At 45.4% G+C, this 18,256-nt stretch overlaps 1 protein-coding gene across 8 annotated transcripts in view; it reads right to left on the bottom strand.

Annotated features, from left to right (window-relative positions):
• Window positions 1–11,711: 11,711 nt before the first annotated feature.
• POLR3E (RNA polymerase III subunit E) overlaps window positions 11,712–18,256 on the bottom strand; it is a 33,695-nt gene continuing 27,150 nt past the window's right edge. For 4 of the 8 annotated variants that reach the window (XM_049639151.1, XM_049639154.1, XM_049639153.1 and 1 more), the window contains exons 17-21: window positions 17,844–17,905; window positions 16,802–17,325; window positions 14,185–14,262; window positions 12,880–13,005; window positions 11,712–12,266 (exon numbers count right to left, since the gene is read on the bottom strand). In XM_049639151.1, the coding sequence (XP_049495108.1) occupies window positions 12,210–12,266; window positions 12,880–13,005; window positions 14,185–14,262; window positions 16,802–17,325; window positions 17,844–17,905 (847 nt within the window). In that variant the 3' untranslated portion in view covers window positions 11,712–12,209. Of the gene's footprint in view, window positions 12,267–12,879; window positions 13,006–14,184; window positions 14,263–14,406; window positions 15,517–16,801; window positions 17,326–17,843; window positions 17,906–18,256 lie in introns of those variants that run through there. The other 4 variants (XM_049639156.1, XR_007459670.1, XR_007459671.1 and 1 more) reach the window with 4 other exon arrangements.

Below are 18,256 nucleotides of genomic sequence, written 5' to 3'. Positions count from 1 at the left end.
ATCTGTTAAGCCATTTATGTTGTCTTTTGCCTGTGTTTCTTATTTAAGAGCTCTAGCATTTAGAAAATTCACTTTGCAATTAGAAATCACAAATCTTTTGTTTGTCTTAATTTTACCTTGTTATTGGCATTTTGTCAAGCAAAATTTTTATGTGGTTATGTTAATCTTGTAATACTTTTCCTTTTTGTGTTTGACAGGTGTTTGATCCATCTGAACTTCATTTATTTTTCTTTTTTTAAATTGTAAAAAATACACATATAATAGTTATCTTAACCATTTTGAAGTGTATAGTTAAGTGGTATTAAATACGTTCACATTCTTATGCAACTGTCACTACAATTCATCCCCATAACTCTTTTGATTTTTAAACATGAAACTAGGCCAATTTAATAATAACTCCCCATTCTCTCCTTGGTTCGTGACAACTACCATTATACTTTTCTGCCTTTGTGATTTAAGTATCTCATGTAAGTGGAATCCTACAGAATTTGTCTTTTTGTGAGTGGCTTACTTCACTTAGTATGATGACCTAAAGTTTCATCCATGTTGTAGCGTATTAAATTTCCTTTTTAAGGCTGAATACTGTTCTGTATGTATATGCCACATTTTTTTATCTGTATGTATATGCCACATCAGTGGACACTTTTGGTTGCTCCCATGTTTTAGCTATTGTGATTAATGCTGCTATGAACATGTGTGTGCAGATATCTCTTTGAGATCCTGCTTTCAATTCTTTTGGGTCTGTAACTGGAAGTGGAATTGCTGTTTTTTAATGTTTTGAGGAGGCTTCATACTGTTTTCCACAGTGGCTGCACCAGATTTTCCCACCACAGTGCACCAGGATTCCAGGTTCTCCATGTCCTCGCCAAAATGTGCTTTCTGGTTTTGTGATAGTAGCCATCCTGATGGGTGTGAGGTGGTACCTTGTACTTTTGATTTGCACTTCTCTAAGGATTAGCGATACAACTTTTGATGCACTTGGCCGTTTGGAGATTTTCTTTGGATAAATGTTCAAATCCTTGGCCCACTTTTTTTTTTTTTAATTTTTTTAAATGTTTATTTATTTTTGAGACAGAGACAGAGCATGAACGGGGGAGGGTCAGAGAGAGGGAGACACAGAATCCGAAACAGGCTCCAGGCTCTGAGCTGTCAGCACAGAGCCCGATGCGGGGCTCGAACTCACGGACCGCGAGATCATGACCTGAGCCGAAGTCGGCCGCTCAACCGACTGAGCCACCCAGGGGCCCTTCCTTGGCCCACTTTTGAAGATATTTTTTCTCTTGAGTTCATATATATATATATACATATATATATATATATATAATTTGGAAATATTTTCTCCCATTCTTGGGTTGCCTTTTTACTCTGTTGATAGTGTCTTTTTTTTTTTTTAAGTTTATTACTATTTTTTTAGTAATCTCTACAACCAACATGGGGTTTGAACTCACGACCTTGAGATCAAGAGTCACATGCTGTTCCCACTAAGCTAGCTAGGTGTCCATTGTCTTTTGATGCATAACATTTAAAAATTTTCATGAAGTTCAGTTTGTTTTTCCCTTTTTTTACCTATACCTCCAGTGTCATACTAAGAGATCACTGCCGAACCTAATGTTAAGAAGCTTTTGCAATATGGTGTTATTGAAGGGTCCAGCATCATTCTTTAGCATGTGGATATCTAGTTTTCCAGCACCATTTGCTAAGTAGATTGTCCTTTCCCCATTGAACAGTCTTGGAACCTTGTCAAAAATCATTTGACTATATATGTGAGGGTTTGTTTCTGGGCTCTCTGTATTCCGTTGGTCTATGTGTCTCTCTATGCTAGTACCACTGTTGATTACTATAGCTTTGTAGTAAGTGTTGAAGTCAGGAAGTATGAGTCCTCCAGTTTTTTCTTTTTTTTTTTTTTTTTGAGATTGTTTTGGCTATTCAGTATCCCTTGAGATTCCATATGAATTTTAGGATAGTTTTTTTTGTTTTTTTGTTTTTTTGTTTTTATGTTTATTTTGGAGTGCAAGTGAGGGAGGTGTAGAGAAAAAGGGGTTTGGGAGATCTGAAGCAGACTAGTTGTTGACAGCAGTAAGCCCAATGCTGTTTAATCTTTTTAAATTTATTCTTATTTTAAGTTTATCCATTTTAAAAAAGAGGGAGAGTAAGAATCCCAAGAATGTTCTGCACTGACAGCACAGAGCCCAATGCAGAGCTCAAACCCATGCACTGTGAGACCATTACCTGAACTGAAACCAAGAATCAGACACTTAACCAATTGAGCCACCCCGGTGCCCCACCTTGATGCCATTTTAAATGGAATTGGTTTTTAATTTCCTTTCTGGATTGTTCATTGTTAGTGTATAGAAATGCAACTAATTTTTGTGTGTTGACTTTGTATCTGGCTACTTTGCTGAATTCATTTATTCAGACAGTGTTTTTGTGGAATCTTTAGAGTTTTTTACATATAAGATCATATCATCTGCAAAAAGCTAATTTTACTTCTTCCTTTCCAATCCTAGTGACTTCTCTGTTTTTCTTGCCTAATTGCTTTGGCTAGAACTTTCAGTACTGTTAAATTAGAAGTGGTTAAAGCAGGCATACTTGCCTAGTTCCTGATCTTTGAGTAAATGCTTTCAGTTTTTCAATATTGAGTATGAGGTTCACTGTGGCTTTTTCTTTTTATTTTTTACTGTTTATTTTTAAAAATTTTTAATGTTTATTATTTTGAGAGACAGCGAACAGGGCAGGGGCAGACAGGACAGAACAGGAGCGGGACACACAGAATCTGAAGCAGGCTCCAGACTCTGAGCTGTCAGTACAGAGCCTGATGCAGAGCTTGAATCCATGAACCATGAGATCATGACCTGAGCTGAAGTTGGACACTTAACCCACTGAGCCACCCAACTACCCATTGTGGTTTTTTCATATATGGCTTTTTTTATATTATAGTTATCTTCCTAGTTTGTTGAGTGTTTGGTTTTTTTATTTTTAATCCTGAAAACGTGTATTTTGCCATATACTTTCTCTGAATCATTTGAGATGATCGTGAGTTTTTTCTTCCATCATTCTGTTAATGTAGCATATTGTGTTGATCAATTTTTATATGTTGATCTTTCCTTGCATTCCTAGAATAAACCCCAGTTGATCAGGATGTATAATCGTTTTAACGTGCTCTTGAATTCTGTTTGCTGGTATTTTGTTCACCAGTGAAGCCATCAGGCTGTTCTGTGTTGGGAGAGTTTTTTTTCATTACTGATTCAATGCATTAGTATTTATAGGTCTATTCAGATTTTCTTTGTGATTGAGTCTTGGTAGGTTTTGTGTTTCTAGGAATTTGTCCTTTTCATCTAGGTTATCTACTTTGTTGGCATACAATTGTTCATAGTTCTCTCTCTCTCTCAGCAATGTCTATAGTGGTTTTAAGTTATTTTAAAAATTTTATTTAAAAAAATTTTTTTGAGGAATCTCTACACCCAATGTGGGTCTTGAACCCACATCCCCAAGATCAAAAGTTGCATACTCCATCAACTGAGCCAACCAGGTCCCCCAATATAGTGGTGTAAACATATTGATTGGACAGTTCTATATATTATTCAATGCCTGTAACCATACAATTCTCTTAAAGTCCTTTTTATTTTTTTGAGAGAGGGTGCAAGTGAGTGAGGGGCAGAGAGAGAGAGAGAATCCCACAAGGGGCAGAGAGAGGGAGGGAGAGAAGAGACAGAAGCGGGGTTTAGCTGAAGCAGGGCTTGTGCTCACCTGATGTGAGGGTCAGGATCACCCAGTGTGAGACTCAAACTCACGAACCATGAAATCATGACCTTAGCCGAAGTCAGATGCTTAAGGACTGAGTCACGCAGGCGCCCTAGTCCTTTTTATTTCTGTAGAATCTCCACTTTCATTTCTGATTTTAATAATTTGAGTCTTCTCCCTCTTTTTTAGTCTATCTAGCTAAAGGTTTTTCAGTTTTTTGATCTTCTCAAAGAACAACTTTTGGTTTCGTTGACTTTTCTCTATTGTTTTTATATTCTCTATTTCATTGATCTCTCAATCTTTATTATTCCATTCCAACCCATTCACTTTGGGTTTAGTACCTTTTATAGTTTCTTTAGTTGTAAAATTAGGTTGTAGATTTAATATTTTTCTTGTTTGTTTTTTTTTTAAAGACTTTTAAAAAGTTTATTTATTTTGAGAGAGAGTGAGCAGGACAGAGACAGAGGGGGAGAGAGAATCCCAAGCAGGCCCCACACTGTCAGTGCAGAGCCTGATTCAAGGCTCAGACTCACCCCAAAATCATGACCTGAGCTTAAGTCAGATGCTTAACAGACGAAGCCACCCAGGTGCCCTGAGACTTTATTTTTTATTTTTCAAATGTTTATTTTTCAGAGAGCATGAGCAGGGCATGGGGGGAGCAGACAGAGAGAGAGGGAGACCCAGAATCCAAAGCAGGCTCCAGGCTCTGAGCTGTCAGCACAGACCCCAATGCAGGGCTCAAGCCCATGAACTGTGATGACATGACCTGAGACAAAGACGCTTAACCAGCTGAACCACCCAGGGGCCCAAAGACTTTATTTTTTTCAGGTAATCTCTCACCCAGTTTGGGACTCAAACCTACAACCCCAAGATGAAGAGTTGCATGCTCCACCAACTGAACCAGCCAGATGCCCTTTTTCTTACTGTTTTGTTTGTGTTTTAGAGCGCGTGCGCACACACAAGCAAGGGTAGAGACGGAGGAGAGGGAGAATCTCAAGCAGACTCCTTGCCCAGTGCAGAGCCCAATGCAGGGCTTGACCCCACAACTGCGAGATCGTGATCTGAACTGGGAAGAGTTGGATGTGCAACTAACTAGGCACCCAGGAACCCCACCTTGTTTTTTAATGTGAGCATTTATAGCCCTAAATTTCCCCCTTAGTACCACTTTTGCTGTGTTCCATAAGTTTTGGCATATTGTGCTTTCATTTTCATTCATCTCTTAAGTATTTTCTAATTTCCCTTTGATCTCTCTGATTGATTGGTGGTTTAAAATGTTGTTTAATTTTCTCAATTTTGTGACTTTTCCAATTTTTTGTTACTGATTTTTAAATTCATCGTGTTGTAATCAAGGAAGATACTTTGTATGATATCTTTTAAAATCTGTTGAAACTAATTTGTGGCTTATGGTCTCTCCTTGAAAATGCCCTATCGGCATTCGAGAAGAATGTGTATTCTGTTGTGTAGAGTGTTGCTTATACATCTGCTAGATTTGCTTACTGTGTTGAAGCCTATATTTCCTTAGTTATCTTCTGTCTGGTTGTCCTGTCCATTATTGTGATTGGGGTATTCAAGTCTCCCAATTTCCCTGGAATATCTTTTTTTTTTTTTTGGATCCTTCTAATTTCAACCTGTTTGTGTCTTTGGAACTCAAGTGAGTCTCTTGTAGACAGCATCTAGTTGAATGGTGTGTGCGGTTTAATTGATGTATAATTAACATACAGTGTTATTAGTTTCAGATGTACAATATGATGATTCAACAATTCCATAACTTTTTGCTCAAGATAAGTGTATTTTTAGTCCCCTTTATCTATTTCACCCATCCTCTCCCCACACTCTGCTCTGGCAACCATTAATTTGTTGTCTGTATTTGAGTCTGATATGTTTGTTTCTTTGTTCATTTGTTTCTTAAATTCTATATATGAGTGGAATCATGATATTTGTCTTTCTCTAGTTGTATAATACCCTCTAGGTCCATCTGTGTTGGATCATGTTTTATTTATTCTGCTGATCTCTGCCTTTTGAATGGAGTTAAACCCATTTACATTTAAAGTAATTTTGAAAAGGAGGAAATTTATTGTGCTGTTTTCTACATGCCTTACAGCTTTTTTGTCTTTCATTTCCTGAATTCCTGTCTTCTTTTGTGTTTAGTTTATTTTTTTATTGTAATGAGATGTTTAAATTCCTTTCTCATTTCCTTTTGTGTATATTCTACAGTTGTTTTCTTCATGGTTAGCTTAGGGATTACATTTAACATCCTAAAGTTATAACACTAATTTGAATTTATACCAGCTTAACTTCAATAACAAAAAAAAAACCCAAAAATATCCCTGTCTTTACAGCCCCACCTCCATCGCTTTTGGTTATTGATGTCACAAAGCTACCTCTTTATTGTGTACCCAAAAACATAAACTCTACTGTGTTTTTTTTTTTAATGCATTAATCTTTTAAGTTACATAGAAGACAAAATTTGGAGTTATAAATCAAAATTACAGTAATACTACCTTTACACAAATAGTTTTTCTTTAAATGTATTAGTGTCTCTCTCTCTCTCTCTCTCTCTCTCTCTCTCTCTCTCTCTCTCTCTTTTTTATTAAGCTCTATGCCCAGTGTAGGGCCTGCACTCACAACACCAAGATCAAGAGTCACATGCTTTACTGGCTGAGCCAGGCACCCCAAATGTATTAGTCTCTTGAATCATGTAGAAAACAAAAACACTATTACAAAACACTGTTATAGTTGTACTGGCTTTTATAGTTGTCCATATATTTACTTACTTTTATTGAAATCTTTGTTTCTCAGTATGGCTTCAAGCTATTGTCTAGTCTCTTCATGTTTCACCTTGCAGGACATGTCTAGTGATCGTGAACTGTCAGCTTTTGTTACCTAGGAACATTGTAACTTCTTCACTTTTGAAAGACAGTGTTGCTGGATATAAGGTTCTTGGTTGACCGTTGTTGCTGTTGTTGAAGCACTTTGAATATATTGGCTCACTGTTTTCTGGCCTCCAAAGTTCTAATGAGAAGTCTTTTGATTATCTTATTGAGGAACCCTCCTCACCCCCTGTATGTGATAATTTGCTTTTCTGAGGCTTTCAGGATTCTCTTTGGCTTCTGAAAAACTTGATTATAATGTGTTTCCGTGGGTCTGAGTTTTTCTTATTTGGAGTTTATTGAGCTTCTTGAATGTTTATCTACATGCCTTTTATCAAGTTTGACAAGTTTTCAGCCATTGTTTCTTCATATATTCTCCACTTCTTTCTCTCTCCTGGGACTCCCACAATGTGTATATTGGTCTTTTTAATGGTGTCACACAGGTCCCTTAGATTGTGCTCACTTTTCTTCAGTTTTTCTTTCTTTCTGTTTCTCAGACTGGATAATTTCCATCATCTTCAAGTTTGCTGATTCTTTCTTCCGCCTGCTCAAATCTGCCTTTGAATCCCTCTCATGAAATTTTCATTTCCATTTCTGTGTTTTTCTGTGCAATTCTGTGCCCCAATTTTTTTTTCTTTAGGTCTCTTTTTATTATTTCCATTTTGTTCACACATTTTCTTGACTTTCTCTACATCCTGTAGTTCTTTTGAATGTCTTTAAAACACAGTTGTCTTAAAGTCTTTGTCTACTGTACCTGCCACTGGGTCTTTCAGGGACAATTTATGTTGATTTTTTCCTTCGCCCTGTATTTTCCTGGTTTTGTATGCCTTGTGGTTTTTTGAACACTGGACACTTGAATCTAATAATAACTCTGGGAATCAGATTCTCCCTTCTTTCCCAGGGTTTGCTGGTTTTCTTGGTTATTGTGTCTGTTCCTTAGATTGCTGCAGGCTGTGTCTGCTGAGGATCGGCCTGAGGTGTAAACTTCAGGGCTTCTCAGGTCTCTCGTGAGCCTTTCCCTGGGCATGCATGGTCACTTTCTAATTTTCTCTATGTAAACAATCATTTTTTGAATATCCTAGTTTTTAATGTCTGGCTCACGAAGGGGAAAAAGTGAAGAATGAGGGGGACAGGGAGCCTTCCGGCCCTTTAAAAATCCCCTGGCAGTCACTTCACCCCCAGCTGTAGAGGCTTGCAACCATGAGGGGAGGTACAACAGCAGCTGCCCACCTCTGGTAGAAGCGGCAATCAGATCACTGATTCCTGGCATTTGAACAGGATCTTTTTGCCCGCCAGGTTCCTACAAGCTGCTGCGAGCTTCTCCATGAATGTGGCTCATGGTGGAGTAGCAACTACTATTACTATTAGTAGCAGCAGCTACTGTGCTAAGAGCCAAAATTGCCAAAATTGTGTGCCATTGACAGTCCTTATTCTCCCTGGAAGTTGCAAGCCTTTAGACTCTGGGATTCTAAAATACATCAGGGGCACCTAGGTGCCTCAGTTGGTTGAGTGTCTGACTCTTGGTTTTGGCTCAGGTCATGACCTCAGTTTCATGGGATCGAGCCCCACATTGGGCTCTGTGCTGATGGCGTGGAGCCTGCTTGGGATGCTCCCTCTCCCTCTCTCTCTGCCCCTCCCCTGCTAATGCTGTTTCTGTCTCTCTCAAAAATAAATACATAAACTTCTTAAAAATAGCTACATCACATCACCATCTTTCCAGAATCTCCCTAAACTTCATCTATTCCCCATCACTTAAAATCACCTGAATCAGTGCTAAATCTCTACATGCATTGGAACCTATTTCTGTTGTAGGGTCTGGTTCTTGTGCACCTGTGGCGGTTTTTAATTACTATCTAGCTTGATATTTTCCTGACTGGTAAGGGAGTATTGCCCTCATTGCTGCCTCAGAATTTCGCTGGTTTCTTTTTGTTGTTCTTGCATGATTTTTGCAATAAGAACTTTAAAGTTGGCTCGTCTGGTTCTTGGGGATAAATGGTTATTGAAATTAGGCTGAAAAATTACTTAAGTACAGACTGACACAGACTTTGATCCAAAACATGGGTTCATGCTTTCCCATTTATTCCAGTGGTCTTTGTTTCTCAGTTTTCATATTTTTACAGTTTAGGTCTTACAGATTTCAGAAGTTTCACCTCCTGAATGTAAGATCTTCTGTTACATTTTCTGACTATAGTTGCATGTAGGAAATCTATTGATTCCAGCTATTTTGTTGAATGCTTATTGAGAGCAGCTTTTAGTTGATTCTGTTGACGTGTTGGAAAAAAATGTCTTGGCTCCTTTATTTTTGTCTAACTTCTTTGCTAGACAAAAGAAACTAATTTGTGTAATTTTTAATTTAATCTTTGTCTAACTGCTCTAAGAAGTGTACCCAGGATATGAAATAATTATGGTGAGTAAACATACATCTCAATCCTACCTAAGGTGCATGTCCAATGTTTGATTTAGCATGATGTTAACTTTTTACTGTTTGAGGCTAATGAGAATCCATCTACTCTTACTTTAAGAACTTATTATATCTGGAATGAAATAGATCTTGATCCCTGAGAGGAATTGTTCCTCCTTCCCTTTTGGCCTGTTTATAGTATGAGCTGCAGTGTTGATGCCCTGATACCACCCTTGCATGTCTGTGACAGTAGTTATTCCCAGTATCCTCTTTGCAAGGCACCTTAGGGTATTAAAAAAAATTTTTTTTTAACATTTATTAGAGACAGAGACAGAGCATGAGCATGGGAGGGGCAGAGAGAGGGGGAGACACAGACTCTGACACAGGCTCCAGGCTCTGAGCTGTTATCACAGAGCGCCCAATGTGGGGCTCGAATTCACAAACTGCAAGATATGACCTGAGCCAAAGTCGGACACTTAATGGACTGAGCCACCGAGGCGCCCTGGGTGTGTGTGTGTGTGTGTGTGTGTGTGTATGTAATCTTGATAGAGGGAAACCGAATTCTAAGCAGGCTCCATGCTATCAGCCCACAGCCTGACATGGGGCTCAAGCTCTCAAACTGCAAGATCATGACCTGAGCTGACATCGAGTCGGACGCTCAACCAACTAAGCTACCAAGGCACCCCAGGGTAGCTTTTTCTTTAACATGCCAGTGCAATCTACTACTTAAGATTTGTATTCATAACATGCTCTGTCAGGTTTTATTTTTTTTTTTTTTTGTTTATTTCTGAGAGAGAGCATAAGCAGGGGAGAGGCAGAGAGAATCTGAAGCAGGCTCCAGGCTGTCAGCACAGAGCCCAACGTGGGGCTCCAATTTACCGTGAGATCATGCCCTGAGCATTAGTCAGATGTTAAAGCGACTGAGCCACCCAGGCGCCTCTCTTTGTCAAGTTTTAAACCACTGCTTCTGGATTTGGAGGCTTGTTACATGCTTAAGTTTAACCCTTGTGCTTGTCATAAAGATGTGAGAATAGTTCAACCATGGAAATTCCTGGACCTGTTCTTCTCTAATGGTCTGTCATTTTCTTTCCCATCAGTTTAAAAAAAATTTTTTTTAATGTTTATTTTTGATAGAGCAAGAGCATGAGCAGGGGAGGGGCAGAAAGGGAGACACAGAATCCGAAGCAGGCTCCAAGCTGTCAGCACAGAGCCTGACACGGGGCTCGAACTCAGACCATGAGATCATGACCTGATCGGATGCTCAACTGACTGAGCCACCCAGATGCCAACCCCCCCGCTTTTTTTTTTTTTTTAAATTTTTAATGTTTATTTTTTACATAGGGACAGAGCATGAGTGGGGGAGGGTCTTTCCAACCAGTTGTAAGGCTCATGCCATTTTCCTTCATGTTGGTCTATCTTTAATTCTTATAGCGGATTTTTTTGTTTTTAACAATTCTTTCCTAAATTCCTTAAGTTTACTTTCCTATTTGAGTTCAGTGTTTAACTCATTTCCCTTTGTCAGTGTGTTTCAGGCTATGACTGCCCACTGAGCCCTGAGACCCTTAACTTCTCTGTGGTCATGCCGTCTCTGCTGTGCACCATGAGGAGTCTCTCCTTTGTAAGGTGGTTATACAATAACTGGACATACTCTTGATCAACTCTGGAAACTTTTTACTCTTTTCAGGCTCATGTTAGTAGTACCAAGAGCATAATGTCCTGTGAAACTATATTACCAAATGTTTTCCTTTTTGGTGTTGAGCATGCATAGACCATCAACTAAACCTTCAGGTACCAGTGGCTCTTTTGCCCAAAACAGATCATGGAAAAAGACTTAGGTAGTAAAATTTCACATCTTGCCCACACCAGCTTACTCTTACTTTCTTCCTAATCCTCTAGGGCTGTACTATCCAATAAGGTTGACATTAGCGACACATCCCAAGTGAGCACTTAAACTGTGGCTGGTCCAAACTGCAAATGGCGTAAGTATAAGGTACCAGATCTTGAAAACGTGGTATTTTTTTTTTTTTGTACTTTTTATCACTTTTTTGATGTTTATTTTTGAGGGAGAGAGACACAGAATCCGAAGTGGGCTCTGCTGAGAGCGTGCCCGACACAGCCCTCGAACTCACGAACTGTGAGATCATGATCTGAGCCAAAGTCAGATGCTTACCAACTTAGCTGGCGCCCCTGTACTAACATTTTTAATTATACATTGCTGTTTTAGCTACATCTTGGGCTAAATAACCTATTTCTACTAGCTTCTCTTTACTGTCAAAATGTACAAGTTACACCTATGGCTGCATGGTTGTGCCAGGAGGCGCTGCTCAGGTCATTCCCCTCCCCCCCCCCCCCCCCCCGCCGCCCACGGTGGGCTCCCTCCCCTGGCTGTAATCGAGGCCCTGAGAGCACAGACAGCACTGCCTTCCTGTGACCCTTTGAAGACAGTAGCACCACGATGCCAGGTTAGTGTTACATTTATTTTAAAAATACACAAAATATAAATTTTTTTACATCAAAGTGTGATAACCTTACTTATACACCGTTCCATACTTACCTGGTTTTGTTTGCATCCTTATGCAAACAGAATAGATGGATTTGATTCTGATTTTTCCTATGGTTCATGTAAACAGTCGAGACTGCTACATAAAGTAAGGAGTTTTAAAAGGTAAAGTGGCCACAGAAACCCAACAGTAGAACAATTCGATTTGGTTTGTTTAATGAAATTGGCCGAAGTCTTAGCAGATAATCAAAAACTACACACTGGCTTCTAGACATTTTAAATATTTAAAACCTTGAGGTTTTCTTCATCTTGTAAACATAACTTAGACCTCGTTGGCATTAAGTTTGAAAAGTAAAATATTAAACCATGATTTATATCAGCCTGCCTGTGGTCAGTATACACTCTCTTTATTAGGAGAATGAAACCAAATACTAAGCAAAATACATTGGGGATTTCAAATTATACTGTAAAGAAGGTCCCGGCTGCCGTCTTCTGGGAGCGATCTAACTGAAGCTGACCCTGCCACTGGCTGAGGGTGACCCCCGCTGGCCACCAGACAGCACGACACCCCAGCCGCGGGACGGTCAGGTCCTCTTGCTCCGTGGCTTCGGAAGCAGGTGAGGCTGCGTCCACCTCCGCCGGCTCCGCCGTCCTTCCTGGGACTTCGATGCACTGGGTGAGTGGTCCGTGACTACTGTCAAGACTGTACCGTCCCTTTAAGGTACCACATGCCACCGTAGCTCACACAGCAGTCCTGTGACGAGAGAAGGGTGTTCAGCAGGCGAGGCAGCTACTCCGGCCCGTACGGCTCCTCACGACTCGGTTTATGATTAATGGATAGAACACAAACGGGAGATGACGATGCTGTGGTAACTGCCTGGTCTCTTTAGTGCTTGGGGCTCAGGCCCTCTTCCTCTCGGGGGGGGCGGGGGGAACCACAAAAGAATATGCTCGGCAAGCACAAGATAAAAAAAACTGTCAATAAGCTGACCCAGAACAAAGGTGCTTCATAAACAGCACCAGAGACGGCCTTGGATGTTTGAGATACTAAGTCAAGATGTAAAGAAACCATCCTCAGCTTTCTGTGTTCCAAGGTTTCTGCACCATAGTCCGTTCATAAAAGCATTATAAGTAGTATATTTAAGGACTTGCATATACTAGATGATAAATTATGTATTTCCTTTCAAATTTAAAAATTGATTCTACTGAAAGCCAAGTGGTACAGGATTCAAGAGGGGAGTGGAGTCAGGACTCAGGCCCAGTCACCTAAAGGGATGAGCAGCTGGCGGGGGTGGGGGTGTGGGCGGGGAGGACTTCCACCCCCTGTCGGCCTCCACCGCAGGCGCTGCTCCCCAGAGCGCGTGTACCTTTAGCACTTTGTCCACCTCCTGTTTACTCAGATCCTCTCCACACTCTTGAGTCAGCCGCGACTGGATCATGTTCCGGCGGACCCGGTAATTTTTGGAAAAGATTTCAAGCAAAACCTGTCGGTGCTTTAGTAGCAAAAATATGTTATTGTGGGAAACAGTCACCTAAAAGAGAAACCTCCCTGAACAAGAGATCCAGAGCCATGGGACTGAACTCCACTCTGCAGTCTGTGTGCGCCAGGACTTCTCTAGACAGGAATACACCCGACCAATCCATCGTCCCGAGACCCCAAGAAGAAGAAAGGACCAGGCAAGCGCCAGCGGAGGATCGGCAGTACAGACGTGGTGTTTCGTGACACAAAACAGAAGTGAAAATGGATTTAGGATGCAGGGAAAGTCACCGTCTAAGCTACATGAAGACAGGGCTGGAGACTGTTGCCCATAGAGCTTTGTCTCAATGCACTTATCTTCTCATTATCAGATTGAAATTGTGAAATTGTTTTCATTTCCTACCCCTTCAGGACCAGAAACTTCAGATGCCACCTATTCTGGCCAAGAGCACACAGGCTGGCTCAGGAAGAGCCCCTGCAGACGCTCTTGCTCCAGGGCCCCGTCACAGCCCCGGGGCACAGAGGCCCTCCCGTCTGTCCTCGCCTGTCCGTCAGCCCCTCTGAGGCAGAAGAGGGATCTCCCTTCCTCCCCACACCTTAGGAATAGGGCCGACTAGTGTTTTAGCAGTTTACTCTGAAATACTTAAAGTTCAAGCAAGTTCACGACTGAAGGAAAATTTCTGGACGTCAGGGTCCATGCAGCCACTGCTGCTGTTTTAACTCCTATTTTGTTCACTAGACACTTATGACCCTTCCTGCCAGGGTGTGACAGGAGGCAAAATGGACCAGTTTCTCTAACCTAGAAATCCAGCACCTGAGAAACGTGGACTGTCACCGGTTCACCAGACAGGCTGGGTGGCAGAATCCTCTGGAAAGCTTTGTAGAAGTTTAAATACCTAGGACCCTTCCCCGTTCCTCTGGAACTGAACGAAGTCTCGGGGGTTGGTCCTAGGAGTCTATGGAGATTTTTTAGAAGAGGACTTGGATGCAGCCAGTCCAGATGGTAGTAGGGGACCAAGGGTTCCGGTCAAATGACTGGCACGTCCGGCCTAACACTACACGGGGACACGGAGCCAGAATATTTAAACTTGAAAGTGGCTGGAAAACGAGCATGTGTTACCACACTCTGGGTCTCCCCGAAGGCCTCACACCCCCTTCCCTGCTCGTGGGGAGACGGTAGCAGAGGTCACCTCACCTGATCGCTCATGTCTCCAGACTCCCAGAGGGCGAACACCTTCTGCTCATCTGGGGATGCAGCGGTCTGTGGGGGAAACTAACCAAGGCCTAGGCATTAGTAGTTTGTCTTTGCCACGTGGGTCCACTCGCCCCTCACCCGTCCCAGCCCGCACAAGCCCCATTCAGGGACGGAGCCGCCCTTGTGAGATTGTGGGTTCCAGTTCCAGCTCCTGCCACTCACTAGGGCGTCAGTGGGAGGGAGCGGGACAGGCCCAGCCTCAAGTCGCCGGATGCAGTTGACAAGGTGGGGAAGGGAGTTCTGCTGTGTGTCCCGTTAGCCTGGCATTAGCTCCCCGCTCTGCTCCGACACCCAGTGTCCTCCTACCCTAAATATACACGCGCAGATGGGTCCTGAGAAGCACTCCCACCCCCACAGCCCCTAGGAGGATCTGGGGATTCCCTCTCTCGAGGGCCGTGTCCTTGTGGGTTACGGACCCTGCCCAGCTCCCAAGCACCCATGCCGCTTGGTTCAGCAGGGTCTGAAGGGGGACAAGAAAAGGGTGGCCAGGCTCGGGGCACCTGGTAGACTGGTTTCCAGCCCTGACAACACAACAGGGGTGGCTACCACCACATAAAGCCCCGGGGGGACCCTGACACGTACAATCTCATTTGATCGCTGGAAACCAGAGAGGTGGGAGCAGGGAGCTGCTCCAGGGCAGAGGTTTACTCACTGTCCACAGTCGAACGTCTAATAGTAGAAACAGGATTAAACTCAAGCCTGTGAGTCGAGTCTCCTCCTGCTCCCTGGACCTGAGCATCCTTGTGTACACATCTGAGGTCTTTTCCTCCTCAGAGGAGACTATGATATACGGTCCCTACATCAGGATCATGGGGAGGGAGATGGATGGGAGCAGCAGAGGGGCCATGGTCTCCCAGAGATCCCAGCCCCACTAAGAGGGAGAAATAGGGCAAGGGTACCTGAGAGCAGCCTACCTCACATCCCTCTCCCATCCACACAGCACCCAAGACGGCCTGGGGCTACCTAGACCCCTTTGCTGGGGGGGCAAGGGTGCTCCAAATAGGGCAGGGCCCCCAAACCCTGGTACCTTCCAGAGGAAACCACACCAAGGAGGCTCCCAGACATGAGGGCCAGATCTCCTGGGACGGCCCCGCCAGCATGGGACCTCAGGCCTCTCGTCCTAGTTTCTGTTTCTCGCGTACACAGAGTTGGGCCTTTGCCTCATCACCCAAGGCTGCAGGTGCTTCTGACCTTGGACTGCAAACGTCAACGATCTCTTAAGAGGCAGCCGCAGCCCCACGTCATGCGGTCTGGCGCCAAGTCTGGGCAGAGCTTAGGAGGAGAGAATAACCAGCACCATGTCCTGAAGCCACAGCTGACACTCCTCACGCTCAGCTAAGGGAAATGGTCCACAACACACGCTCTGCTCCTACATTTCGTTCACTCCGGGGCCCCTTCCTCTGCAGGGACAGGAAGCCCCGGGGTGGGGGGACGGGGGTGTCACGCTGCCACCTGCAGGCCTGGCATCAGAAATGCTAACCATACTGGCCTGGCCAGCTAACCTCTAGCCTGGAAGGCCTGCCGGAACCCACGCACAAGCCACTACAGCAGAAAAGAGTTCAGCCCTGGGGCACCTGAGTGGTTCAGTCGATCAGGCGCCCGACTATCGATTTTAGCTCAGGTCATGATCTCGTGGTTTGTGGGTTCGAGCCCCACATCAGCCTCTGCGCTGACAGTGCGGAGCCTGCTGGGGATTCTCTCTCCCTCTCTCTGTCCCTCCCCCACTCATGTTCTTGTTCTCTCTCTCTCAAAAAAAAAAAAAAAAAAAAAAAAAATTTCAGCCCTGCAGCCACTAAACTGAGGTTCAAATTCCAGCTCTATCACTTCCTGGTATACGAGACAAGCTCATTTCCCTTCTTTAAAACTCGGTTTCTATACCTACAAATTGCAAAGAAGATCAAATGATAACAGAAGTGGAGTCAGCTTGGGGCTGGGCCTGCGTGGCTCAGTCGGTTAAGCGTCTGACTCTTGATTTCGGCTCAGGCCACGATCTCACGGTTTGTGGGATGGAGCCCCGCACTGACAGGGCCGAGCCTGCTTGACATTCTCTCACTCTGCCCCCTCCCCAACTCTCTCTCTCTCAAAAAAAAAAAAAAAAAAAAAAAAAGTCATCCTGAAAAAACGACAGGAACAAGATGTGCCGGCAGCAGCAGAGTGGGGGCCGGAAACCAGGCCAGGGAACCTGCACGGACAGCCCCCGCTCTAGGCCGAGTAGCGGCCTGGCGCCTTCAGACATCTCAGGGGGCCCTCACCCAAGTCCCAGGAGACCAAAGCCAACATCTGCCCACGTCACACGACGGCGCAGAGCCTAAGAGGCCCGAGGTCACACAAAGCCACCACACGAGAGCCAAAATTCAAAGCAAGGTCAGTGGTCCTCCCGCGTTCCCAGGCAGCCTCCAAACCGACGCCCCCAAGGCAAGCAGGGCGCAGGCCACTCCAGAGTGACGGGACCGGCCTCCTTTCCGCCACGAGCAGCGCTGCCCGCCCAGGAGCCCGCCTGAGGGCCGGAGGGCAGCCTCGTTCGTACGCCCATCGGGCCGGCGCAGGCTCTACTTACAGGCACCAGTATTTGCTTGCAACCGGCGGCCAGCACCGTGTCCTGCAGCATGCGGTCCGAGATGCCGCTGAACAGCGTGTGACCAGGTGGCAGGCTGGCCAAGTGCAGGTTGAAGAGGCGCTTGAGTTCACTCAGCGTGAGCACAAACTGTCTCTGAAAGGTGGCCTCCACGAAGGCCCTCAGTTCCCGGGCCACAGGGGTGCCGGCACAGCCCGGGGGCGGGTGCCCGTTGAAGCTGTCCCCGCCCGCCGCCCGCCCGCCAGGCAGCCCGTTGGCCAGCCTACTGTGGAGGCCGCCACCGAGAGAGGTGTCCACGGGCTCCTCATCTTCTGCTTCCTGCTCTTCCTCCTCCTCGCCCTCCTCACTCACGGGCTCCTCCTTGATCCGCACGCCGGGCAGGACCGTGGACGCCCGCACCTGCTCCTTCCTCCGCTGCAGCTCCCGTTCTAGCAGCGCGTGGTTCTGCTGGGCCTTGCTTCTGGCCACCTGGACGCGCTGGTCCCCGGAGACCAGCCCGGCAGGCCCTGCAGGCAGAGGCCAGTGCTGCTCAGGGGGGCGTAGAGACAGGGCAGAGAGGGGCCCTCGGCCTGCGGACACCCCCCGGTCTCCCAGAGGGAGGGGATGGAAACAGTGCAGACCAGCCTCTCACTCCCACCTCACCCAGCGGGGACTGAGCTACCCCGGCAGAGAGGAAAGAAAGAGAAGTGGGGAGAGTCAGCATCGCACGTTGGGAGACCCCAACCAGGATGGGTTCCCGGTCTCTGCCAGCTCCTCCTGTCCCCCCACCACTTCCTGCCGACCCAAGAGGGCCCAGAACCCAGGAGAGCCTCAGAGCGCACAGGCCCTCAGTCCCCGAGGCCAAGCATTTAAGGGGGACAAGCCTTAAGCTGAGGTCTGTGGGGAAGGGAGAGGAAAGCACAGAAAGGCCAACCGATGCGGAGAGCCACACACCCCTCTCTGGGCCCGACGAGCCCCAGCAGAGCAGCCCGCCTGGAGCCAGGGGCGGGTTAGGGGCCTGCCCAGTCCGAAGCCCCCCGCACACCTGATTGTCCATCTGGCTTCTTTGGCAAGGTTTCCTTCACGAGATTATAGACTTTTTCTAATCTGAAAAGAAGAAAAAACTTTAAGCCACGTCCCGGGTCACCTGCCTCACTACGGCAACGTTCCCTGTTGAGGCCAGGGACATCCTGGTGACCGAGGATGCTGTGCGCGCAGAGCCCGGCCGCCCTTCCCCACCGCACACGGCCCTGCGGTGGGCGACGGTGGCCCAGCCTTCTCTTCCGCGGCCAGTCTCCAGCCCGCTGCCTCGGGCCATGCAAACCCTGGCTCCTGCTCTCCACACGCAGCCCTCCTTCCTGACCCTTAAGAACACACCTGCCAGCTCTGATTGGCAGGGGTGGCTGTACCAGGCCTGTGGGGGGGGGGGGGGGGGGGGGGGGGGGGGGGGGGGGGGGG

Source organism: Panthera uncia, chromosome E3 (assembly GCF_023721935.1).
Source record: "Panthera uncia isolate 11264 chromosome E3, Puncia_PCG_1.0, whole genome shotgun sequence".
NCBI classification, from domain to species: domain Eukaryota; kingdom Metazoa; phylum Chordata; class Mammalia; order Carnivora; family Felidae; genus Panthera; species Panthera uncia.
This window is presented reverse-complemented; position numbering and strand designations above follow the sequence as displayed.